General features: G+C 42.6%; 3 protein-coding genes across 6 annotated transcripts; 2 read left to right on the top strand and 1 right to left on the bottom strand.

Moving 5' to 3' along the window:
• The first annotated feature begins 998 nt into the window (after nt 1-998).
• Nucleotides 999-7,232, top strand: LOC109766670 (uncharacterized). Its single transcript, XM_020325445.4, has 12 exons — nt 999-1,465; nt 1,864-1,992; nt 3,862-3,954; nt 4,372-4,451; nt 4,614-4,727; nt 5,003-5,076; nt 5,256-5,332; nt 5,494-5,577; nt 5,665-5,757; nt 5,834-5,941; nt 6,061-6,135; nt 6,567-7,232. The coding sequence occupies exons 1-12, from the start codon at nt 1,064-1,066 to the stop codon at nt 7,008-7,010; spliced, it is 1,773 nt and encodes a 590-aa protein (XP_020181034.3). The 5' UTR covers nt 999-1,063; the 3' UTR covers nt 7,011-7,232.
• On the bottom strand, nt 3,993-26,181 carry LOC109766671 (65-kDa microtubule-associated protein 8). Of its 3 annotated transcripts, XM_020325446.4 has the most exons (11): nt 25,899-26,181; nt 25,612-25,815; nt 25,277-25,522; nt 24,982-25,200; nt 24,436-24,591; nt 24,174-24,333; nt 23,916-24,067; nt 23,757-23,844; nt 23,607-23,680; nt 21,463-21,537; nt 20,882-21,342 (listed from the first exon to the last, which is right to left on the bottom strand). In XM_020325446.4, the coding sequence occupies exons 1-11, from the start codon at nt 25,980-25,982 to the stop codon at nt 21,028-21,030; spliced, it is 1,773 nt and encodes a 590-aa protein (XP_020181035.1). In that variant the 5' UTR covers nt 25,983-26,181; the 3' UTR covers nt 20,882-21,027. The 3 variants fall into 3 exon arrangements, with proteins under 3 accessions (XP_040252363.1, XP_020181035.1, XP_020181037.1); XM_040396429.3 differs by lacking the exons at nt 20,882-21,342; nt 21,463-21,537 and adding an exon at nt 3,993-4,016; XM_020325448.3 differs by having other exon boundaries at nt 21,331-21,550; nt 23,619-23,680.
• Nucleotides 8,135-21,572, top strand: LOC109766669 (uncharacterized). 2 transcript variants are annotated; one of them, XM_073502783.1, is made up of 21 exons: nt 8,135-8,695; nt 9,191-9,439; nt 12,206-12,311; nt 12,396-12,552; nt 12,659-12,951; nt 13,175-13,396; nt 13,502-13,629; nt 14,514-14,588; nt 14,809-14,880; nt 15,665-15,730; nt 15,811-15,922; nt 16,483-16,579; nt 17,744-17,903; nt 17,986-18,034; nt 18,120-18,202; nt 18,969-19,177; nt 20,124-20,210; nt 20,293-20,368; nt 20,457-20,513; nt 20,720-20,830; nt 21,198-21,572. In XM_073502783.1, exons 1-20 carry the CDS (start codon nt 8,303-8,305, stop codon nt 20,792-20,794), a joined length of 2,766 nt encoding a protein of 921 aa, XP_073358884.1. In that variant the 5' UTR covers nt 8,135-8,302; the 3' UTR covers nt 20,795-20,830; nt 21,198-21,572. The 2 variants fall into 2 exon arrangements, with proteins under 2 accessions (XP_073358884.1, XP_020181033.1); XM_020325444.4 differs by having other exon boundaries at nt 21,165-21,572.
• Nucleotides 26,182-26,516: the final 335 nt, after the last annotated feature.

The following is a 26,516-nucleotide window of genomic DNA, read 5'->3' as shown; positions in this document are numbered from 1 at the left end:
ATGGTTTCCCCCTCCGGCAGGGTGCCAGAACGGGCTCCCGATTATTTTTTCGTGGCTACACAGGCTTGCGGCGGAACTCCCGATCTAGGTTTCTTTCTAGGGGTTTCTGGATTTATAGGAATTTTTGGCGTCGGTTTCACGTCAGGGGAGTCCACGAGTCAGCGACAAGGCAGGGGGCGTGCCCTCCACCCTTGTCGTTGACTCGGGACTTTTCTGGCCCAACTCTTGTGCTTAGAGGGCTTCTTCTGGTCCATAAAAAATCATCGTAAATTTTCAGCTCGTTTGGACTTCGTTTGATATTCCTTTTCTGCAAAACTCAAAAATAAGGAAAAACAGAAACTAGCACTGTGCTCTAGGTTAACTGGTTAGTCCAAAAAATAATATAAAATAGCTTATTTATACATATAAAACATCCAAAATAGATAATATAATATCATGAAATAATTAAAAATCATAGATACATTGGAGACGCATCATTCCCTCGCGCGCCGGCTTGGGGGCAAGCTGCATCTTGTCCGGGAGGGATTGTCAGCAGCAACAGCAAGCCTCAAGCGCGGGAAGGAAGCGAAGCAAGTTCAAAGGGGCAGCCCACTTGCAAGCCTTGACCGCCCGCTCGGCTTGCAGGCCCAAATGGGCCTTGTGTCTTGTAAACATGTAAATACCCCATTGGCTGTAGCAAGGACAGGCCAGCAATTGCTAGAATAGGGTCGCTGCGAGCTTCATCCACCTCTCGTTCTCCTCGGGAATTCCCCTCTTCGTGTAGCTCGGATTCGAAATTCATGGTGAAACAGAGAGAAGGCCTCACAGAATCGCCCTCATGCCTAGCATCGTGGCCCAGCCAGGGCCCTAGGCGGGCCACGTGCCGGCATGGCCAGCAGGCGAGGACCAGCCCATTTGGCCCCCTTGATATATACCATGCTTGGTGGGCCGAATTTCCACCACGGGATCCAATTCTTCGGGCCGTGTACGCGACTAATGCGTTACTGGCATACCGGCCTACACGGATAGGTCCCATTCCCACCGTGCCCTTGATTTTTCGCTGCTCCCGCAGAAGCGCACAGCCATGGCCACCGCCGCCGCCACAGCCACCTCACCGTTGCACGACTCCCGAACCTTCGCCCTGCAGCAGGGCGAGTTGGATGGGCGCTTTGCGGATGCCGAAGAGAAACCAGCAGCACCATCCGAGGAGCCCGCGGAGGCGGAGGCGGAGGAGGACGAGGACGACGATGAGGACGAGGACGAGGAGTATTGGTCCTACCATGACGTGGGTGAAGCCCTAGACTGGCTCGACGCCGCGGAGGGCCCGGATGGCTCGACGCGTCTTTCCTCAACATTCTCGGCCGCCGGAAGCGCCGCTGCGGCGCGGAGGCCGAACGCGCACGGCGGCATGCTCGCGCGCACACTCCAGCCACTCTCCAACCGCACACAGAAGCTGGCCTCGCACGTCCGCGCCGCTCCCTTGGAGGTATGCTCTTTCAACTCACCTTGGATTAGTTCTGATCGGCCTGTTCTGTATTACTAACTTTTATGGCCGTATGCTATCAAGGACTAGGGTTCAGCGGTTCACTATCTTCTGGCCAATTACCTAAAATTACTAAAGAGAACAGTTGCACTTCATATTAGAGCCAGGCCTAGTAGTATCAGCTAGGGATATTCTAAGTTTCCAACGTCACTCTGCAAACCAATAACTGAAATAATTCTGCTCAAGTTTTGATGTCTGCTGCAGTACTGAATTTTATGTAACCCCGGTGCCTTAACATATGGATATTGTTATCTGAACGAAACATTGGTCATGCTTTATTCATCTGGGTGTTGTAGCTTTTTTTGCTGATCATTTGATGTCGTGAGTTTTGAACCACTCAGGAGTGGGAAGGTAGAATGAACGTGGGGATGTCAAATTCCGTGACGACTGCAATCAGGGACAGCATAAGGGATACTGCAATTGGGAAAACAAGGAACACTGGGAAGGCAGATCGTGCTACAGTTGAACAGGTTTGTACATTTTTTTGCTGTTTGGTGATGCTTAATTGCTTATTTCATTTTCTGCTTGGGAGTTGAATCTGTGCATTTTCATATTCCTGTAGCAAATTAAGAATCAATCCCGCAGCCTTTCACCCTAATTTGCTTTCTGTCAAGTGGTTGTCTGTTTTAAAAGTTTCTCCCCTCATCAAGTATGCAGTAAATCAAATTTTACTCCCTCCGTTCCTTTATATAAGGTGTATTTGTTTTTTGATAAAATTCCAGAATGTAAGGTGCATTTCTTCTAATTCCTCATAATTCCCTTGTTAGCCCTCCAGAAAAAGGGAAAGCATCTCTATCCTGATTGTCTGTATCTCTCCTTGTAGCAAAAGAAGGAAAGTATCTCTCCATCGATTGCATGCATCTCTTACTTTTCTGGACTAACTGATTTACTTGTCACTAACCAACAAATTTGCCAAGGGTAATTTCGTCGTAACATGTCTATAATTATGTGCCTTGGTCACCGTGCCGAAAATAATACACCTTACATAAAGGAACGGAGTATTTATTAGTGCTAGATTATAAAACTTTGGTTTGATGTACATGAATAAATTCCTATTGAAGTTATTGCAGTTCCTGCTCAACCTCCCATCGCAGCATATTCCCAAACCCACTGCATTCCTGGGTATATAGGTGGCTGAAATGGCACCATTAATCCGCTGTTGACTACAACAACAACAACAACAACAACAAAGCCTTTAGTCCCAAACAAGTTGGGGTAGGCTAACAGGTGAAACCCATAAGATCTCGCGACCAACTCATGGCTCTGGCACATGGATAGCGAGCTTCCACGCACCCCTGTCCATAGCTAATTCTTTGGTGATACTCCAATCCTTCAGGTCTCTCTTAACGGACTCCTTCCATGTCAAATTCGGTCTATCCCGACCTCTCTTGACGTTCTCCGCACGCTTTAGCCATCGGCTATGCACTGGAGCTTCTGGAGGCCTGCGCTGAGTATGCCCAAACCATCTCAGACGATGTTGGACAAGCTTCTCTTCAATTGGTGCCACCCCAACTCTATCTCGTATATCATCATTCCGGACTCGATCCTTCCTCGTGTGGCCACACATCCATCTCAACATACGCATCTCCGCCACACCTAACTGTTGAACATTTCGCCTTTTAGTCGGCCAACACTCGGCGCCATACAACATTGCGGATCGAACCGCCGTCCTGTAGAACTTGCCTTTTAGCTTATGTGGTACTCTTTTGTCATAGAGAATGCCAGAAGCTTGGCGCCACTTCATCCATCCAGCTTTGATTCGATGGTTCACATCTTCATCAATACCCCCATCCTCCTGCAGCATTAATCCGCTGTTGACTACTTGAACAAAAAAAAAGCTTTATAAATCTTGGTTGTTACTTATTGTATACCTTCATCAGACTTGAGTTCCGCTTCATTTTCTATTGCCTGTTGTGTAAGTTCGTGAAGCAGAAATTTGTTAGTCTGAAGTTTGAACATCACTCTTTTTGGTGCCTACTGCATTTTTGTTTATGAGTTCTCCTGACTGATTAGGTACCATTGCTTCAATGCTGATAAGCAGGGGGTGATCTGATCTATTTCTTTTCCTCTTCTGCAATTTGTTTAATTAATATTGTCATTGTGGGCCTCAAAAGAATGCTCTCTATTGCACATGTGATTTGATTACTTGATCTTATGACCGCACGATAATTTCAGTTCTTATAGGCAGGGCATACTTGCTCATTCGTCCATCCATATAAAGTTATAAATTTTGAATAACTGGGAAAGACAAAAACATGCTTTAACTCTATAGTCTATGTAATGAATGATGTTTTAGTGAAGTACTTATTCTGAACATTTATTTTTTTCTTTATATGCAGGCTATTGACCCAAGAACCCGCATGGTTTTGTTCAAAATGTTAAACCGTGGTGTTTTTAATAACATAAATGGTTGCATTTCTACCGGAAAAGAGGTAATCTTCAATTTGCAGTGCACATCGTAGCGCCAAGGCATCTGCTACCAATTTCATTGCACCTGCGGATTTAAAAATAATATTATGAGATAAGTGTGTGGAGCACAGCGCTACTTTAGCTGTTGACAGAGGAACATGGAGAAGGCAGGGGGATTGGATGATTTGCCCCACTTTACAAGGGGTTGGATGATTTGCCCTTTGATTGTCTCAATGACAGTGGCCCCGGGCCCCACCCGGTAGCCTCTCAGGGGGGGGGGGGGCAGATGATCCAATGGAGAAGTAAAGTGGGGCAAAAGATCCAATTTCTCATCCCATACTACAAGTTGCATTTTTTTCTTCATCATTCTATATATCTATAATTAGAATAACACACTCAATATTAACTGTGGCAGTTGATTTGTTTTTTTTCCTTTGTAGGCAAATGTATATCATGCAACAAAGACAGATGGCAGTGAGTTAGCAATCAAAGTCTATAAAACTTCAGTGCTTGTTTTTAAGTAAGATATGGATTTTTTTACTTGCTTTGTCTTATAACTGGATACTCAAAGCTACATCAGTAGGCTGTTTATGGGCATTTTGCTGTATCCTTCAAGTACTTCTAAATTGTTTTGATTCAAAAGGGTTTCTGTGTGAACAGAGTACACACTTCCTTGTTGCAGGGATAGAGATCGATACGTTCAAGGAGATTATCGCTTTAGACATGGTTACTGCAAGCATAATCCTCGGAAAATGGTAAAGACCTGGGCTGAAAAGGAAATGCGAAATCTTTTACGGTATGAAATATTCTCATTAAGCATGCTTTATTCATGATTTTCATTCCAGTAATTTGGCAAGATGTTTCTCAACGGGATTCTGTTGTTGAACTGGGTTTAATTTTTTGGGGAAAAAGGGCATGCATTTGGTGGCACAAGCTGTTGCTATCCTATATTTTGTTCTGTCTCTCTCTAAATTAAATTCTCACTTTATATAATTTTTATCTTCTGCAATACTTCGCAAAATGCTTTCAGTTATTGAAATAGAAAGATTTGCACTTCCCTCTCTTGTTCAGAGTTAGAGCAGAAGGAATCCGATGCCCGAAGCCGTTGCTCTTGAGGCTTCATGTTTTGGTGATGGAATTTATAGGTAAAACTTGTGGTGACATTTGCTTATTCAATGCCTATCAACATTTTCCTACAGAAATGGTATCATACCATGACCTAATAATTGTTCAAAACATAGGCCTTGTAGCAGAACATCCCACAGATCAGTATTTTCAAAGGTATTATCAGTGCGTCTAATAAATTGAGTTGGTTCTCCTTCAGGAAAAGGAGGTTGGGCTGCTCCTCGTCTTAAGGATGCTGCTTTGTCGGATGACAAGTTGCGTGAAACTTACTTTGAGGTACATGATGCATGCAAAGATTAACTACCAGTTGAAATGTCGGCTGAATATGGTCTTTTCATATAGAAGAATGAACAAGGAACCACATAGTACCCAAACATTAGATTGTGGGTACTCTTATCATACCATTTTCCAATATACTTACTGCAGCTTATTTTCAGATTGTTACAACGATGCGGACACTTTACCAAAAGTGCAAGCTTGTCCATGGTGATTTGAGTGAATACAACATTCTTTATTTTGAGGTAGTTGAACACTTCTGATTAAGCCTCTTTAACCTCTTTTATTTCCCTGTTAACCAGGTTCCTCATTCTTATTTGCTTGTTGTGCAGGGACACTTGTACATCATTGATGTTTCACAGTCTGTCGACCTTGACCATCCTTCAGCTTTGGATTTCCTGAAGGAAGATTGCTTGCATGTTAATGTGAGTAAAATTAAATTAAAATTGACCAGACATGGATAACTCGTGGTATTTAATACGTGTGCAATGCTGTTTTCAGGATTTCTTTGAAAAACGAGGCATTCCTGTCATGACAGTAACAGAGCTATTTAATTTTGTTGTGGATCAAAATATCGCTGATGAAGATGTTGATGATTACTTGGAGAAGGCATGTCCTTATTTTACTTTCAGTAGTTACATTACTTTGCAATCATCGATTTTTGCGTGATACTATGCTCATCCTTGGACAGAAGATCTGACGGGTTAACAATATTGTGGTTACAACAGGTTCAACAAAAGATTTTGGAAAATGGAGATACAGCTGCAGATGATGATGAAATTGCTCCGACAGTCTTGGTGCAGGTAGGAATATGAATATTGTACTATGCATTTGTGCAGCTTTGCCAGAAATATACTCCCTCCGTCCCAAAATAAGTGTCAGCTGAGTTAGTACAAAGTTGCACTGGAGTAGTTTACAACAGTGAGCATCTTCACTTCTCCAGTGAGGGACCTTAATATCTGAGGCATATGTTTATTTATTGCATATATCTGTTACTCGTCAATCATCACTATTTTATACCATGTTTTGATTCAAGGTATTGACATTACCTTGGTGGTAACTGTTTTATCTCATGTACACAATTCATTGGTCTGATTCCAGTTAGTCTTGTCTTCCAGATCTCTTATACGAGTTTGTAACTACTTTGTGTTTATTTTGTTTCTTTCATATGTTTGTGCTGTGTGTTATACAGTTCACTTACTAATAATATTACCTGCTTTGCTCTTTTTGATAGACGTTGGATTATGTGAAGCAATGCGAGGCAGATATTGTCAGCATGTCAATGATGCAACGCCCATCCGTTGGTTATGAGCCAACAGCAGATAAGCTTTATGACCAGCCACTGTTAGGATTTGTGCGGGCTAAAAATGAGCCTACCGAAAACCAGGAAGCACAGCCGGCACAAAAAACACGGGAAGAACCCTTGGACCTGCAAACTAAGTGCTCGTTGGAGAACAAGGAGGAAGATGAATCGGGTGACAGTGAGTCCTGCTCTAGCTCCGACGAAGATGGTTCGTGGCACGAGTCCACAAAGATGGGGCCCGAGGAAAGGAAGGCTGCTCGCAAGGAAAACAAGAAGAAAGTGAAGGAAGAAAAGAGGGAAACTCGCAAGACGAAGATCCCCAAGGCCGATAAGAAGAAGAGGAAGAAAATGGCGAAAGCGAAGTGCAAGCGGTAGTGGATCACTGCTGGCTGGCAATCCGCATGGTTGACACCCATCAATTTTGTTATAGAAATCTACTTGCAGTCAGTGTTGTCTCTAGTGGAAGTAAGTCGATGTGTTGGATGTGCTTCTTTTCTGTTGTGGTCCTTCTAAATGTATTGCTTAAAAACCGATGTTGTTAAAGATCTGTCCTGCCGCAACATTATCAGATATTTTGAGTTGGATATATGCTTATAATTCCGTCTGTTCTGTTGGTTACATCTTACGTGGCGATTCTAGGGTAAACTATGGATGAGAACATCAACTCTTTATGGATGTACAAAGTTCACGATAAATTGTTCTCAAGCCCAAATCGCATACAGAAGCAGGAAATTTTGAATAGTTTGTCTAATTCATATCTAGATGTTTTTAAGGATATCACATCTAAGCTCCCACAAATATATAATATGGCAACAAGAAACAAAAAAACTAGAACACAAACAAAGTAAAAATCAGGTTAGACGTGACATAGTTGATGTAACTATGTCACATCTAGATGTGTCCTAAACCGACCCAATTTTGAATGTGTGATGTGAAGATAAAGAAAGGAGACGGGTGCCTATGCCTGGACTGTGTGATCCAAATCTCCTAAGCTTGCATCAAATAGGAGAGCATCCCATTTGAAATTTCACTTAGTACAGCCCTGTTTAGAGTCCCTCCACTCCGCCGCTCCACTCCGGGAGCAGGGTGGAGCTACAGTTAAACAGTACGGAGCTGCAGTCCATCTATACCTGGCCATACCTCGGGCCGGGCCGGGCTTCGGGCCGGGCCTCGGGCCGGGCCTAGCCAAGCCCGACGTAAAAAACCTAGGCCCGAGCCCGGCCCGGCCCGGCCGTCGGGCCTGTTTTCTGGGCCCGAGCCCGGCCCAAACACGTAAAAGCCCGTCGGGCTTCGGGCCGGCCTGACTCATCCTTCAGGAAAATGCGAAAACGATGGGCCCAGGCCCGGCCCGGCCCGGTCTTTGGGCTCAAAATCTAGGCCCGAGCCCGGCCCAGGAGCGGTGTCGGGCCGGGCTGCCCATGGCCAGGACTGAGTCCATCCACTTTGCAGCTCCTCATATTTTGAGGAGCTGGTACGTTTATCTGATTCCAAAATTTTCCGGAGCACCCCTGACATAACCCCCCGGTAAGAGTTAAAAAAATCCACATCTTACGGTCGCCCTTCCTTCGATTCGAAGGCGAGGCGAGCGAGCGAGCAAGCAAACCCTCCCAAAACCACGAGCCCCTCTCCTCCGCGTCCCCGGCCCTCCTCTACCGAAGCCGGAGCGAATGCCGGAACCGCAGGCCATCCTCCCGCTCCGCGCGCTGCCGCCGGACGCGCCGCTCCCCTTCCCCCCGCCGTTCCACCACCAGACCCCCGCCACCCCCGCCTCCACGGCCACGGCCACGGCCACGGCCAACGCCAGCGCCACCCCGACCCCTCCCCCGGCCACGCCCCCGAACCCGACCCCTCCCCCGGTCACGCATCCCCACTCCTCGTCCTCCACGCGGCCGCCGCACCCATGGGAGATCGCCGCGCGCGCCTGGCTCGAGTCCTTCCCCGACGGCCGCCCTCCCACCGAGCCCGAGGTCGACGCCTACATCGACGCCCACCGCCCCGAGCTCCCGTCCCTCCCCCGCTCCCAGCTCCACCAGCGCCTCCTCGCGCTCCGCGGCGACCAGGTAACCCATCTACCCTTTCCCTTTCCACGGTCGACGATTCGCGCACTGGATGGAATTATTACCTGATTGCTCCGTGGTTAAGTTTACTGGATTCATCAACTTGAGCTCTTAGAGTGGCTGCACGAATTGTGACATGATAGGTTGACGGCTGTGGGGTATCTTTTACATCAATCGAGGTGACCATTGTTTGGGGTTCCAAGTAGCACCAGTCATGCAAAAGTTCAAAAACAAAAACCATGCAAAATTTAGCTTCTCAAATTAGGTTTTCTGAAATCGAATCATTATTACTTTTATTGGAACTCTAATTCGAGCACATTAAATTCTTACTTCAGGTCTTCAGCTATGTGCCTGTGTTTATGAGCTTCATTAGCCCAATTTGATCTGCACAATATCTCTTAAATCTGCTAAGATGTAGCTATCTTTTGCATTCCTCTAATCCTTCCAGTGACCAAGGAAGCTAAGTTCATTGTGCAATTTTTTTGTCGTTTCCATCAGGTTTTAGATCCAGACCAAAGTGCATTCCCATACAGGTTCCAGCGAACTGATCTATGGAAGCCTGTGTATCAGTGGTTGGAAACTCTTGAGATGGACTCGCTAGTTACATCAAAGCAGATATCGGACTGGCTTGCATCGAACCCACAGGTGATGGATAGGCTGGTTGAGAAGCATTCCAAGTATCATCTGATACACTACAGCCAGCGGATGCACTTGAAATTGCTCAAGAAGAGAGGGAAGTTGCCAAAGGTACAAAATTTTCTGAACCACTTTGATTGGTTCGTGGGTGAAATGTTTTTATTTTCTTTGTACTGGCTGAATTTGTTTAAACCTTTCCAAACAATACTATATTGGTATTTTGACATCAATTGTATTTATATTTGTTCTTTAGGAGATGTGTGGTACTCTGACATGTTTCTGTTTTTCATGAATCAAATATACTATGTCTAATTTAAATTTAACACCCTTGTAAAGTAGTATTAGCTTTTGTACCTTCCTTGTATTATTACAACAACAACAGCAAAGCCTTTAGTCCCAAACAATTTGGGGTAGTCTCGAGCTGAAACCCATAAGATCTCGCAACCAACTCATGGTTCTGGCACATGGATGGCTAGCTTCCACTCACCCCTGTCCATGGGTAGTTCTTTGGTGATATTCCAGTCCTTCAGATCTCTCTTTACGTACTCCTCCCATGTCAAGTTTGGTCTACCCCGACCTCTCTTGACATTATCAGCACAATTTAGCCGACCACTATGCACTGGAGCTTCTGGAGGCCTGCGCTGAATATGCCGAAACCATCTCAGACAATGTTGGACAAGCTTCTTTTCAATCGTTGATACCCCAACTCTGTCCCCTATGGCCGTATATCATCATTCCGGACCCAATCCTTGTGTGACCACACATCCATCTCAACATGCGCATCTCTGCTACACCTAACTGTTGAACATGTCGCCTTTTAGTCGGCCAACACTCAGGCACTCATCGCCATACAACATTGCGGGTCGGTTACCTCAGGCACAGTTATAGCTCTTTTATTTCAGCAGGAGAACGAACCTAGCCTCCTCTAAAGCAGCACATACTTATTTTTCTGGTCGGTTACCTCAGGCACAGTTGTTTTAGTAACACAACTTCTTCTTTGCTTCATTAGTTATTATATGTGGTTATGCTAGTTTGAACTGTTGGCTAGTTAAGTTGCATTTGCAAGGAATCGTTTGGGGTAATAGTACTTAATACAACATACTCATTTTGGTATCTCATAGGTTTTTTGTTTGTTTCCGTAAGTTTGTTCTGTGAATACATCTTCCTATCCTTGCAAATAATATTCTGATCGGCTGTTTCTCGATTGCTTGAGAATGGATGAAATCACATTCCATTTGCTCACTGTTGGATCTCCTCAAATGATTCTTACTGCGTATTTCGTCTTCCTCTCTGGAGATGACAGTGTGTTGGGTTAGGGTTAAGGTTCGGATGTAGGTTCAGGGTGGAGGTTACCCGTGGGGAGCAGGGAGAGCCGGCGGGTGATCAACATGGCGGGGATAGAGGTGATGGCGGTAGCTGCTGGAGTTGGAAAAGGAGGGCCGCGAGAGAGATGACTGATAAAATGTGTGTAGGAGGATGGAGGGCGAGGCTGCTGCTGTCTGTTGGGATTTAGAGCATCTACAACCAGGCGACCCAAACCCTCCTCAAACGCCGGGGTGGCCCGCCCGGTCACGAAATTTTGACCCAGACGGATGCACCAAACGGGCCTCAAATGCCCGGGCTGACCGGCACCCCTAATATCCAGCCCAAATATGGGGCGGATATGGGGGTGCCCGGGCGCGTCAGCCACGTCGGACCTGGCCCACGCTGGCCCACCCGACCCCACATATATTCGTCCCTATCCACTCGCCGGACCAAACCCTAGCCACTTCACACTCCTCTCCCCTCCACTCCCTCCGCCACCCGAGCTCACCTCCGGCAATTTCCGGCTGTCTGGCATGGCGGGCAGTGGATCTGACTCCGACCAGTCCGAATCCATCGATTGGGGTGTCATCCCGTGCGGGTTGGAGGAGGCAATGGCGGTCCGCATTGCACTCCGCCGCTCCCGGGAGGACAACGCCCAGCCGACGGAAGGATCTGTCCGGCGCGACTCCATAGCATCAGCTCAACGGGCGCTTGGGTCCTCTAGGGCTGGATCATCGCGGTCCCAGCAGCCGGAATATCTCTCCTTCCCCATCACTGGCCGGGCAGACTATGAGTCCCACTGGCCCGCAGTGGGAAGGAGCGGAAATGGAGGTGGCTGATGCGGCGGCGCTGCCGGCCGCAGAGGAGGAAGAGCCCGCCTTGTGAAGAAACGGCAGCGGAGGAACACGCATGCCTCGCCCGAGAGCAGAATCGGGCGGTCCGTGCCATGGCCGGACTGCCACAGAAGGAGAAGGAGGACAGCGACGACGAGGACAGCTCCGGCTCGATCCCTACTGCGTCTTCGACCGGTACTTCCGCGTGAAGGACGGCAAGGGCAAGAGCAGCTGTGGATGATCTCCACCATAGCCAAACATGCCAAATTTTGGTAGTCCGATGGCATGTTAGTAGTGATGGAGCAGCCGGACGATGTGTTCAATGCATCGACGTAATTGCATGAGTTTGTATGGATTTGAGATATGATAATTGAGGTGTCCGGTTGTGAGAAGGCAAATTTGAGGCTTGACCGGTCAGTGTCCGCGGATGCGCCCGGGTGCGGCCGCGGGCGTTTGAGGGGCCGGATTTGCAAAATCCGGCTGTAGATGCTCTTAGATCCAACAGTTCACAACATTGACTGGTTTTAACAAAAAAGCAAGCAACTGTGGTTCACAAGATCACATCAATTGACCTCTTTTGAACAAAAAAAATCTACCGTGCAGCTGTTGGATCCATATATATTTTGTCCTTATTCTAGATGGTCCTTACATAATCTTGATTTGCGTTCTTTTCTTGTTCCCCTTAACCTTTTTTCACTTGAAGATACTAAGCTTTACAAAATTGATGCTTAAATAACAGACTCTACAACTTTCTGCGGCTAGAGCCACATTCCAGCCAAGTGCTGTTCCAGTTGCCCCACCAGAAAGTGTGGCGACCTTACCGAAATCTCTACCTCCGGCGACAGGTTTTACTTTCATTGATTCTACATCTTTTCTGGAAATTATAATTTTTTGGTCTCCTTGATCATATGCGTTCTGCCTTTCCATAGGTGGATTTCCAGGTGGCAATGCAAGCATATCTCCAGGTGGCAGTGCAAACAGATCTCCAGGTGTCAGTGCAAGCAGACTTCCAGGTGGCAGTACACCAGTAAAGGACAAAAATATGTCTTTGTCCAAAAAGAAAGAAGCTCTCTTCAAATATGAACTGTATGCACCTAACTCTTATGCTGTTCTTACTTCTTAGGGTTATCAGTTGACTTTCTCTGCTACATTATTAATGATGTGTGCTAAAATAACCGTGCATGCATTTCAGTTTGACAGATTTGCAGAATCAATTGACCAGTGTGATGTTAAAGCACTGTTGTACTGTCGCCATTAAAGATACAGATTCACTGTATATGGATATTCAAAAGCCAGAGACCAACATATTGTGTATACACGAAGGGGCAACTACTGCAAACGCATCAAACCCTGCAGATGTGCCAAAGATTTATGTCAATGAGCAGCCGAACGCAGGGGGAGTAGTGGAGAGTGAATTTGGCCAAAAGAGAAAGAGAAACCCAATCATTGTTACACCAGCGTGGTGTTACAGTGAAGCTGCAACAGGTTTGTCCCTTTTCTTGGTGGTAGGATAGATCCTCTGTTCTGTTCGATACAAGTTAATTTACAGACTTAGACACCCTTTTGGCTGTTCATTTGTGTATTCTACGGATTGTAGGCTTGCTCTTTAATTTGTAAACATACCATGCCAAAGGCCTTCCATTATCCGCAGTCATATAATTGCAAATTTGTTGTTTTGATCCGTATCAACTGAAAAGTCATGTTTCAGGAACGTCAGAGCGTGAACAGAATTCTAGTTCATATAGTGATGGTGTGAGAAGTTTTAATATATGGAAGGGACATGTTAATCCATCGTCTCCACAGAGATCTATAAAGAAAAATCTATTGTTCTGCCTAGAGGGGCGTGAAATCGGTAGCAACTGGTCTCAAGTTTGTTCTTATGGAGGTTATGCTGGAAGGAACCGTGAAAGATGGACCCCATTTCTTGAAGGCATGTTTGTTCTGATCTCTAAACAATATTGTTGTTCAGCAGTGTTCTGATATTTAGTTTTCATCTTGTAAATCCTAATAGATTCTTCTTGATTTCAATATTTAGGATGGAATTCACCCGCAGTTCAGTTTGAAGGGCCTGCGGTACAAGCTGTAAGAAAAAGTTACCTATCTTGGAATGCAACTTCATGTGCTTATACATCAAGTGCTCCTTCTGCTCAGCCTCATGACAGGGTATGGATCTCTCAAATGCCTGGTAATGCAATTCGGTACAAGTTCAAATACTCCCTCCGTTCCTAAATATAAGTCTTTTTAGAGAATCCAATGCGGACTACATACAGAGCAAAATGAGTGAATCTACACTATAAAATATGTATATATACATCCGTATGTACTCCCTATTGAAATCTCTAAAAAGACTTATATTTAGGATCGGAGGGAGTAGTTGATAACGTGATGGAACTGATGTCTGGCAGTTTGCTTGCTCAAAGCTTATGTAGTATCAAACATAGTTTAAGAAGCCTGAAAGCAAACAGACAGTTAACCGAAAAAACAAGAACCATTGTGTAAGTGTGCCAATAGAGGTACAAACCACGTCTGATTAACAAGTGATGATCATGCGAACTCTTTGGCTCATGCGGTTACTACTAAGATCAATAGAAGCTTGTGTAAGTTACCCTATTGAGATCAAGGAAAAAAAGTGGTAGCGTTAATTGTGCGTTTTGACACTGCCTTGCGCTTTTCTGACCAAAATGCATGCTTAAAGCGCAATTATGCGCACAATAAGTGCAATTAAGCGCCAGCCTGCCTAGGCGTGTATTTTAAATCATGGGTCGAGATAGAAAACTTAGTAGAATTCAAACCATATTAATTGATACTCAATGGTGATCACATGGTTAAATTGTGAGCTAAGTTGTCATTTCATCTTTATTTACTGACAAAGTATGCTTGGGCTTATGTTGACCCACTTCTACAAGTTTAGACCTAATGTGCAATCATCAAGTTCAGAGACCCAAGCGACATGTCTGTACAAGCTGAAGGACCTATGATGCACTTTACTCTTTATTCTACCATTATACACATTCTGTTCTTAAATTCTCTACTTTGTGTTGGCTCAGCAAGGTGTACGCAAAGTTCTTGATGTAAAATTTCACCCAGAAGGGTTGCCCCAGCTTGTTTCTTGCTCTAATGAGGTTGGTACCTTTCATGATTACAACTGCATTTTCTATTTAAGATTTTATAGTAGTGAGGGGGAGCCCTGGGAGGCAGGCTGGCAACAAGCATGGCATTATAGCTGCTGTGAAATGCCTTGATACCTCCCTGTTGTTCTTTGGATTCCTATTTGTATTTTGTAGTTTTTAATTGATAATTTCCTTCTTTTGATTCATATAACATATTATTCCATCAATCCAGGCACCAAATGAATTATTGCTTTTCAATCTTCTTTCTGGGAGGGCTATTCAACTTAGAGGCCACAATACTAAGGTATGCCATACAAGTTCGTTTATGTCATATCTACCCACATATAAATAGAGTATCTTCTGCTAGTGAATCTATTCCGCCTTAGGGCTATTCAACTTAGAGGCCACAATACTAAGGTGCGCCATACAAGTTCGTTTATGTTATATCTACCCACATATAAATAGAGTATCTTCTGCGCTAGTGAATCTATTTCGCCTTCCTTGTTTGTCCTTTTTTTGTTGAACGGATCTTTTTTTTGAACAGCTCTTTTGTCCTTTTGTGCTTGGAGAACAGTATACTTTAGACTTTACTAACTCGGATAAAATAACTCAAGAGTTAAGACCACCGCCATAAGAAATACAAAATAAGTGGTTGTGTGACATGCTTAACCTTCTGTTTCCTGCAATATTTACTTGTCATTCTTCATGATCAATTGTTTGTCATGTTTTTCTTTTTCAAGCATGTTCCATACAATGAGAAAATGTGCACCCTGTTTCTTCTGTTACCATGCTACGACTACATAAAATAAATTCAGAAGTACAGTACTATGTTGCCCCCTCTGTAAAGAAATATAATACCTTTTAGATGAAATATAAGACCTTTTAGATCACTACTTTAGTGATCTAAAAGGTCATATATTTCTTTACAGAGGGAGTACTATGCTAGTATTAATCACTCTCAACTCTCAGTACTCATTGTAAGATGCATGTTTAATCCTTGTGCTCGTATTTGGCATGCCTTACTTTCTTTTTGCCTTATACTACTGTTACTATTAGTGTTTCACTTGGTTATATTTTATTGTTCCCAGATCCAGTCAACCTCATTTGCAGTTAAAGGAGCAAGCGTTGTATCTTGTGGTTCTAATTTACTGAAGGTGACCCTGGAGTACTAATCAATGCAACAAATAAGAACCGAATGATATTAATTTATTTTTTCTTTATAAATAAACAATAGGTATGGGACTGCATAACGGGCTCTTGCCTCTACACCCTGGGTGGCGATGACCAAAATTCAGTGGGGCATACTCAAAAAATCAATGCTATGGCAGTGAATAAGTGGCAGTCCTGTATGTCAACTCTCATGAGCTTTATTTCTGTGTGTTTAATATAAGTGTACCTATACCCGTCTTTCTTGTAGATGTCTTCTTTCACTTCCTCTGTTTGCAGTTGAGTTGAGAGCTTTAATGGATAGGTCTGAGATCTGGAGATATGTTTATGTATGTTTAATATGTCACATTGTTTCTTACACTTACTTTCCTCAGGAAACTATGACTGAATGACTTAAAAGTTTTAACAAGCAATTTCATATTCTGGTTAGTTTTATCTATGATACTAAAATGTGCTGCCTACTGTATTGATGATTGTGTCCATGCGTCCGTTTTTATAGGTTACCCCTCACATTATAATAGTGATATCACTGTATCCTTTTGTTGCGCATTCTCTTTGCCTATGTGTTTTGGAAAATCAGTACAAAGGAGTATCACAGGGATACAGTTTTTTCCTTTTTGGTACCTAAGCACTGTAGTGTTTTTGCTCTACTCAAACTTGTTGTTCTGCTCTAAATTGTTTATAGAGCATCTCTTCTTTAACTTTGGTTATTCTAGTTTTTAACAGTGTACACTTGTAGGTCTGGTTGTCACTAGTGGAGCAAAAGGTGATGGGAAGCTTCTACTATGGAATGCTCTGAGAGGTGAACTCGCTTCTGATCTGAATTCAAACCTGAGGTAAGCTGGATCCTTTCTTCTTCTGGAATACTCCCCAGTCCCTAAGTATCAAGATGCACACCATTCTGGTACTGTGCAGCCAAAAAGTTCCAAACATTACCTGTTAGGACTATATTTAGCAAAAACAATAACAACAAAGCCTTTGGTCCCAAACAAGTTGGGGTAGGCTAGAGGTGAAACCCATAAGATCTTGCGACCAACTCATGGCTCGGGCACATGGATAGCAAGCTTTCACGGACCCCTGTCCATAGCTAGTTCCTTGGTGATACTCCAATCCTTCAGGTCTCTCTTAACGGACTCCTCCCATGTCAAATTCGGTCTACCCCGACCTCTCTTGACATTCTCCACACGCTTTAGCCGTCCGCTATGCACTGGAGCTTCTGGAGGCCTGCACGGAATATTTAGATTGGTCCAAAAATTACCTTTTAGGATTCTTCCACATCGTTTTTATTTTATTTCTGCATATTGTCTGTTCTCTTGAGACAAGAATCATCTGATGAGGAACACCTTCTAGCAAATTTTCTTCTCCCAGTAATGTTTTGTGTCATGCCCCAGTGAAACATCTCACTTCCTGCTAGCATTTTGTGAAGTCCCAACGTTTAGTATATCTTCTGAGTTGTGGCTGCTCCATTGATATAATAGATTTTTGACAGGTGGAATTGGAAGCCCACACAAGTGATTTGCTTAGATCTTTGTATAACTAATTCCAGTTTCATCTTCCAAAGTGTCGTAGCTTCCACTCCATCAGTTTCGGTTGACCCATGCATCTGTCAGGTAGTAGTAGCTAGTACCTATGACCCAGAACTCTGTGCCTGGCACATGAATGTATCGTCAGGCTAAGCTTTGTCATTCTAAAGATGGATTTTCTAGGGTTTACATGTCCTAATTAACTAATTAGGAAATTTCACCACAAATAGATGAACTTATATTGTGGGTCTATCTGGGTCAAAGAACTATGGAACTGAACATTTAGGTCAATTAACTACAAAACTGTGCATTTCGGGTGAAAGAACTTGTTAACCAAGAAAGAGAGATAAAAAATGGGCCATCCATGTGAGTACTAGATGGGCCATCCATTTAGAGGTTTTATGTTTCCTGTTTCCTCCATAATTCTTATTCATCTTGTCATAGATGTTAACCTTATCAAATTCTTTGCTGATGCAGGTCACAGGATATGGTGTATCCTTCGATTGATACAATGGAGTTCTGTAGCGAGAATCTTCTGGCGTGTGGAAGTGACTGTGATTATGGTGGCTCAGCTGTGGTACAACTATGGGATATTGAGTCTCCAGAATCTTACTTATCTTTCTCTGCAAGCGATTCGGTATATATCATTTTTTTTAAGTTTCTTACCGAAAGTTGTAGAAGTGAACACTGAGCAGAACACTAACACGTTTCATTCACAGTATATTACTTCCCTTAAAATCAATCCTGCTGGCAACACTATCATTACAGGTTATGTTCCTTCTCTGCTGTGTATAGTATCTCTATATTGCAGCCAAACTAACACTGGGGTTATGGTTGCCTCCTCCAATAGCAGGTTCTGGTGATGGGACTATTGGTTTATTTGACATCCGTGCTTGTTCTGCAATTAATCATTTGTCGGTGGGGTCTGGTTCTGAGGTACTATTCTTAATGCTTTCCATCAGTTACCAAACATACTGGTCGTTTTGTGTTAGTGTAGTTCTTAGACACTTCCTTTTAATTATATTTTCCTGGGTTTACTCATGGGTACCAGTGTTTGCTGTTTGTACTTTGACCAAAGCTGGCATCAGTGCATCACCCTTACCTTGTAACTCAAACACGAAATGATTGGTGTGCCTTAACATTCTGCTTTATCTGGAAGCTGTCATCAGCGCCCTGTAAATTTTGAGCCCTATTTCCTCTTGGATGCCTATTCAATGGAGTGGAAGGAAGGGATATGTAACTTCAGTCAACATCAGTGTAGAATTTGTTTCAAACTTCCCAATCGCTCAGTTGACTTGGTTTCTATATCTTATGGCTTTCAACTTTCAACTCTAGCCTACCTCAACTTGTTCTTGTTCATTTGACGGCACATACCATAGCTCTTTTCGAGAGCATATAGCTCTAAGTATTGAAACAGTTCCTTGTTCTTTGGGGCTTATTGTGTCCATTAATCTGCCACAGTTAGTAGATTCTGAAATTTTTGGGTGGAGTTTGCACGGATCATTTGTAAATTATGTCATGTCTTATTGGTTCTCGTCTAAGGATTACGGATGCATCTGTATTGCTGAAAGTGATATTTTCTTTAAGCTTCCTGTGTCTTCTTGGTGGATTTTTTTTCTTCAAGCTTCCATTCTGCCTATTTGAATGATGCTAACATGTTTCTTCCATAAGAACTAATAATTACTGTATTGGTGCTCAACAGGTTACATCTGTTTCATTTAGCAACTGTGGTACCTATTTTTCTGCCTCTAGCACATCAAATAATACTTTGGTTTGGGATACAAGACTAGTTCCACTAAGTCACACCAGGGATGTTTTGCGAAGCAAAGACATGCGTTTTTTCCGGCCTTTACATTGTTTGAGCCATGGCAAGCAGATGCCAACTGCAGAATATACGAGCCAACTACCAGGGTAATTGCATTAAATATAAGTTTGGCATTGTTGTAGCTAATGATTTTTTGTTTTCAGAAATGTTTGTGGTTATTTATGATCTTTGTTGGTGAGCTAACTGGGACTCATTTGTTTTCTGGAGTTGACAGTAGTTTTTGACCCGATCCGTGATTTACTGTTTCAAAGTAATCTGGCATACTCTATCAACCTACATGACACATCATTCTCTTCTGTTTTATTTTGTCCAGTGATGAAAAATTTGCGACTTTGCACAAGAAAATGCTAACTTCACAATACAAGAATGTATTTGTATGGATGGACATCTTTTTTCTATAGTAAAATTTCACATTGTGCTGCTCCAGTAGCTGAAGATACATAGTCCAGCATTGAAATTTCTTGCCTGTGTCCACAGCTCTATATGAATTGGCTGATTTAATAGCACAGAAGGTGCTAATTATTGTCGCAAAATACAAATGGGCACTAGCATTGCCATGAAGATTTGGAGATAGCTAAATAGAAAATTAATCTTAATTACTAATTGTGGTAGTAATCCAGTACATTAGTATGTACGCACTCTTGTGACTAGTAGTCTACCATGTTACCGCCTTTCTAGCAGCATAACCTGAATATAGATGAATGCGTAATTAGCTGATAAAATGTAAGGTACTCCTGTGTCCTGGTTTATTGGTCCCTTTTGTATTTTGTGCCAAATTTTGTCGTTAGTTAAATCTAAGGTCAAAATTTGGCACAAAATACAAAGGGACCAATAAACCAGGACAGAGGTAGTAAGTCACAGCGATAGACCGCTCACCATACTTCGGCTTGGATAATTTGCTGACTATGGTTGGCCATAAAGTTCATCCTATATTTATTGTACATCTTATTTGGTATCACTCGGTGGCTTGTATATAGTTCTTTTTTCCGGAACTACATTGTGTTTTGACAAAAACTGTTGTCATTGTTACAGTCATGTCGACGAGGGTGATCAGGGGGTAAACGCCACACAGTGGTTGCATAATCAACCTGTCCTTGTTACTGCAAGCGGTGATGGCAGGTGAGTAAAAATAAGTCAATGAATATGATCGTTATACTTCTGTTATTCTTGTATAAAATGTGCTCAACTGATTGACCTGCAGCGTTGGAATGTGGGATGTTACTCTAGGCAAGCCTTGTGTCAGACATATCGTCACTCATAATCGATGTGCCAACGCTGTAAGCATCATGTGCTCCAATATTTTCTACTGCTGGTCCTTCAGCAAACTTTTCTGATGTTTCAAGTTTTTCATGAAACAAATTCCAGGTTGCTGTAGCCCCCAATGATGAATACATCTCCACAGGAGGAAGCGACCAAAAAGTTGTGAGTTTCTGTTTGACATTTTAGTCAGTTCCCTTCGATGGGCGTTATAATGCATGGATGGGGGTGGTTTAGTGTGTCTGCAACCACAGAAAAAGTATAATAAGAAGTTGGCATGCAACTTCCTGTATTTCATCCTGTTGTTTCTGGTAAAAGGGTGACTGTTTGCCTAGTTTCTTATGTTTAACTGCTCTTGCTTGATTTGGCAGGTTTTGTATCATAATAGAAATGGGTGTGCACATCTTAATTGGCGTCTTACGTACCCTCTGCCTGGAACTGATTAATATGCTGCCAGAAATTGTGCGATGATTGCATTAATTGTAAGTCACCTATTTTGTGCTTCTTGCATTCTTGAGCTTGCACACAGACAGTTAAAGGAGCAGAGGTTTACTCAGTGGTATAATAATAAATACATGAATGCTGTATCAATACATATGAATCTACTGATTCACTTCTGCAATAGCTTTGAGTAGTATTGTTAATTTCACATCTAATGAGGCCAGAAAGAAAGAGATAATTAAATTGATGAAAGGCCTTGTTTTGTGGAGACCCCTGATGTTTTATCTTCATCATGGACTGTACAGCTTCTGTTATTCCCCACCTTACTCTGCATACTTCTGTCCCTAACTTTTCTTATATGCATATCTTTTTCAGCTGAGTTATCTGAAATAGGTTGTTGATCTACAGAAGAAACTCTGTGGCTTGAAAAGGAGGTAGAGCGATGGCTGGTATTGAAGCCTCTGCTGGATGGACGACTGCAGCCTGTGTTGGGCCTTGATATAAATGAATTTTCATTCCTCTTTACAAGTTGAGTCTGTACCTTTTTATTCTCCTGTAAAGAGAATTTATCAACCTGACTGGTGATAGTTTTCTAATCTTAGTGAAACGTTAACACAGTTATGAGCCATATTAGGCAACTCCCTGTAACACCGATTGAGCAATAGCTACTCACCCGTTGCCTGCATCTCTCTTCTTCCTTTTCCTTCAGTGTTAACATGTACTGTTTCAGCATTTCCAAAAGGGGAAGCTGCAAAAATTAATGTTAGCAGTTATATTCGTGAATGGTTTTCTACTTTTTGTATATGGTGGCAAACAACATAAAATTGGAGGCTGATCGTTGATGTCATGCTTACCATCGTATGTTGCATGAGCCGCCGTGATATTAGGCTTTGTGTGTGTGTTGTGTGTGCTGTGATGAGTGTATTTTTGTTTGGCGTGCGGCCTTAAACTCTTGTATCTATTTAATTTGCTATTTTGCTTCTCTATTTAATGAAAAGTTGCACAAATGTTTTTTTTTGCACTTCATCTAAAGAAATATTGAACCAATTACTCGACCATCTGTCTACCTGAATGTGCATGAGTTTTGAATCTGTACCAGACTGTTCAAGCCAGATGCCTTATTTCTTTTATCAAGGTTATTATTTTTGCAGTAGAGTTAATAATATCACTTTCAGGTTCTTACTAGTTCGAATTTAAGATGGACATGGAAAGTAGTATTATTATCATAATATTAGAAGGAAACCATCATCAATTCGCCCTATATTATGCTGAATTGGAAACAAGATAATGTGATGTTATCACTTATCAGTGAACTGATATGTAGTGTTGCGCCTGAAATGCACACTAGGTCTGTAGGTATATTTTTCCCAGCGGATACTTTGTTTGTTCTTTAATGCCGAGTATAAATGGTACTCCCTCCGTCCCATAATATAAGAGCGTGTCAAAAACGCTCTTATATTATGGGACGGAGGGAGTATTATGTTTATTTACCAGTATGTTGCCTGTTTGCCATTTGTTCAAAATGGTAACTGAAGTCTGTAATTTAGGAAATTTAAGTTCAGTGTTACACGTTGCTCATGTATCGATAATATTTGATGGAACAGTCAAGACCTGTCATGCAAGGTAACACAAGGTTTTTTGGCTCTGCGACATAATGCATTTTATATATTTCAAATTTTATGTTGTACATTTTAACAGACATATCACCTCATGAACTAACCTGCAGGAAATTTTGTTATTTACCTTTCTGGGAGTAATATGATAATAGGCTTCTTCCAGTGATCCGCTGACTATTACTGTTTTTTTTTTCAAATGCAGCGTTATAGGGGCATGTCATATGTGACTGCCATTTTGACTATAGCTATCCATAAGCTATACTTTTTAGTTCGTCATTTTACAAGTATGTTGTTCAGTTGTTGGATTTATTGTTTACTGTGTTTCCACTTTGTGAAGATGCTCTTTCGCATTTTAATGCTAAATTTCATGCTTGTCATTTGGTTTCTTGTTAACTGACAAATTCATTATACTGACCAAAGAGTTAATGTCAGTCCTCTTTAATGAAAGCCAAAAATTTAAATGAGATTGCATGACTAAATGTCCTTCAAGAGAAGATATTATAATACTTCAATATGCTTGTTCATAATTTTTATTTGGGAGCTCCCATACCAGCAGCAGGCCAAGTCTTGGCTGCTCAGCCCGGGCCAAAGCAAGCTGGTGGAGAAACAGGCAGATCTAGCACAGGATGAAGGAGCTGCTACCTGACAACAATGACAGGTAATGCTACCAGATTCACTCCAGGAGGCCACACAGTTCAGGATGGCGAGGGGCGGTGGCTAAGCCTAGGTCTTGGTTTGATACCAAGCTGTGATCTCTTGTATATTGAGAGCGCCCAAAGAGCATATACATAAGATGAACCGTCATTAGCTTATTTCCTTTTAAAATAATTGTTACTCCCTCCGATCCATATTACTTGTCACTCAAATGGATGTATCTAGATGTATTTCAGTGCTAGATACATCCGTTTGAGCGACTAGTAATATGGATAGGAGGGAGTAGAAGATCAGGTTCCGAACCTTATCTGTTTGTTTAAGCAATTTATAGAGTACTGGACCCTTTACGATTATGTTTCTTGCAATTCAAAGACAAACTACATCCAGTAGGGAACTAGGCCAACTGGCCAATTCCAGTAAGAACAGTTTGGACCCTGTAGATTGACTTGTTCATTTCCAAAATTCTTTTTCTTCTGCTAGAACACTAAATTCTGAGTGCTGTATGGAGGGCGGAATTCTGTTTTTATTCAAAGTTATAAGCTCTCACCTCATCGTAGTAGAATATCTTTTTTCTCCCATGTTCCCAGATCTCTGTCTTTTCAATTAGAAGCTCTACCAAGCCTGCAACTTTTTCTAGTTAGTATGTCTTCTCTATTGACTTTCCTTCCATTGTTTTACTTAGCAGCTCTGTGCTTACCTGGAATTTTGTTTGCTATAATTCTAGCACGTTCCGCGCGTTTCAAGTGCCTGTGGGCTCCTCTGCTTACTGAGTACCTTCTCTCATCCTGTAGAGAGAAATATAATTAGCTGAAAGAAATCTTTTACTTGGAGTGAAGTTATCAGGCAGGCACTGCACCCTGCTGTATTCTTCTAGCCACCGCTCCTCATCACATGAAGTGATCCATTTTTCGACTTTGTCCATTATTTCTTTACGGCTTGTGGCCTCCTCTTTTGTTTTGTATATATATCCATCCATTGTCTTAAGTAGATTATCGTGGTCCACATCTCCTGTACATATGTTTTTTAGACAATAGTGGAGATGTTATTTGATGCAATGGAAAGTATACTTATTCCCTTAAACAGAAGGGAATGGAATAAGACTGGTGGAGCGCACCTGACATTATCAGTTCCATTATGTTGTCCATTTCTGTCTGGTAAGGCACATCCATGTGGGATATCTTGCAAATTTCCTCAATCTCAGCTTTCTTTTTGATGAATAGCTCTTTCATTTTGCTTGCTTTTAACTGATCTAGTCGGTGAACTTCAGATTCAATCTATTCATTCAATATAGCAATATTAAATACATAGCTGCTGAAGGGCGCAGCTAGTAAAATTAATGCAGCATAACTCGGATGAGGTTCTTGTCTGGGGTTTACCTGCTGAATTTTCTCTAGTCTTAGACTTCCAGGACCTAGCATACCATTGGCTGAAGTCAATGAAAATATATTAATTTGCCCGTACGGCTGGCGTTCCTCCATCGTAGTATCTAGTATATTCCATAAGTTTGTCAAGGCTTTTCCAAGGCTGTGGAGCTGCAAAGTAACACCTGCATCAGTAGGTAGTTCTGCAAATTCTATGCTGTGTGGGATATGTTTGGAACTAGGAAAATCACTAACATTCGAATGCTACAATAAAATTATTAAAGAGTTGAATATCTATATTTCTGAAACTGACTAGGCAAGTTTCTTATAAATGTCTTAAGCCTGTTTTCCTGATGGCGTTGAACTTGGAATGCTACCGGGCGCAAGTCTAGCTTTAACTTCTGAGGTGTTTTGGCACTTCGTCAGTTCTGTTTTGTACCTTTTGCTATCCCTATCATTTTCCTGGTTCCTGGTGCTGTTTGTTATGTTAGAATATTCTAATAATTCCATTAGGTCTGTCAACCTCATTACAGAAGCATTTGCAGAAGCATAATATATTACCTTTTCCAATCTGTGGTTCTTCTCTTCTTTAAGCTGCTGGACCATAGTATTGAGCTTGTTAAGGATGTCGTCACTGATGTTCTTTTTCTGTTGTTCATTTGCTCCAATTAGCAAGCTGGGGTGAACACTTGCAAGAACGTTTGAGGGATCCATCCCCATAATCTTTGCGAAATTGCAAATTAGAACTTTATACTCTTCAACTTTGCATAGGCGATCGCCCTGAAAGAAAATAAATTGTGGTTGGTATGTGAGATGAACAGGACGGTTGTAGCACAAGTTTTCTGTTTCTATGTACCTTTTCTCTTTTAAGTCGTTGCAGCTCACTTTGGTGCTCCTCAAGTTTCTTGAGCGACAAATCATCTTCATTTACTGTGACAACTTCATTCTCCGAGCGTCCTGCTATTTCGGAGGCGATTATCTGTACTTCAGTCTGAACCTCTGTGAACTGTTTTAGTCTGGCTTCTTTTTTCATTTGCATTTCTTGCAGGGCTGGTGTGATGGAATTCAGCTGCTCCTTTAGAGTGCCATTCATTTTCTCAGGCTGCAGAAAGAAAATTCAGGTTAGTCTTTTTCTTAATGTTTCCCTTGTGAATGTGATCCAAGGGAAATGCCTTCAGTTGAGAGTTATACTCGGCCTGGGAATGATCTTTCTCCAAGGGAAAGAAGTAGGTTGGTAAATTCTGCTTCAGATTCAGCCAATGATTGATGCAGTTGAATCCGCAACATATTAGCACTATTTACTTTTCTCCTGTAAACTTCCTGGCACTCTTGCTCTAGCTCTTCCAGTATTCTTTCCCTCTCATTTTCCTCTTGTCCAACCTCGTCCCATATCATCTGGCACCATATTGAGTTCAAAAAGTATAAGAACATCATCATCTCCTTGTGCAAGAGAAACTGGGGAGGAGAAATTTGTGCACCTTTAGTTCTTGAAGCAAGTATGTAGACGAGGACTCCGGCAGAGCCAGGCGCTGAGCTGTGCCAGCCGTCCTGAGTGACCCCATCGCCAAGAACTTCCGACAATCTCGAGGAAAACAAATGCAGGAGCAACCCAAATGGGCGTGCTACTTGCTTAGAGCATTGGAGGGTCGAGAGATGTGTAAGTAGTGAGTGGATGGATGCTGCGAGTGGCTTTAGACGCTGGTTTTGCTTCCAAGACAAGTAGCACGCCTGTGGTAGGTGTCGCCATGAGGTGAGCCAAAGCCTGAAGCTTTAGGTACAAGGCTAGTTGCTTTGTTGCTTCTTTATATATTTTTCTTGGTCGCTGGCCTCCGTATTTTCAAGTTGGGCAGGTATTGTCTACTCGCACCTTTCCTTTTTTTTCATTCGTGCATCGCATTGAAACGAAAAGATGAGTGTTCCAAATCAGTGATGGTGCTCTGCATCCATCCTCATTGGATCGAGTTCAACGGGCTCTCTGTCGGCGGCGACCTTGCAGCTGAAGAAGCCGAGCGCACAAATGGGTGCTGCTTTTTTGGGACATGTGGATTGCTTTGAGAAGGAAAGGTTACTCGGTGGTTACTGGCTGGTAGACCTGA

Source organism: Aegilops tauschii, chromosome 7 (assembly GCF_002575655.3).
Source record: "Aegilops tauschii subsp. strangulata cultivar AL8/78 chromosome 7, Aet v6.0, whole genome shotgun sequence".
NCBI lineage: Eukaryota > Viridiplantae > Streptophyta > Magnoliopsida > Poales > Poaceae > Aegilops > Aegilops tauschii.
This window is presented reverse-complemented; position numbering and strand designations above follow the sequence as displayed.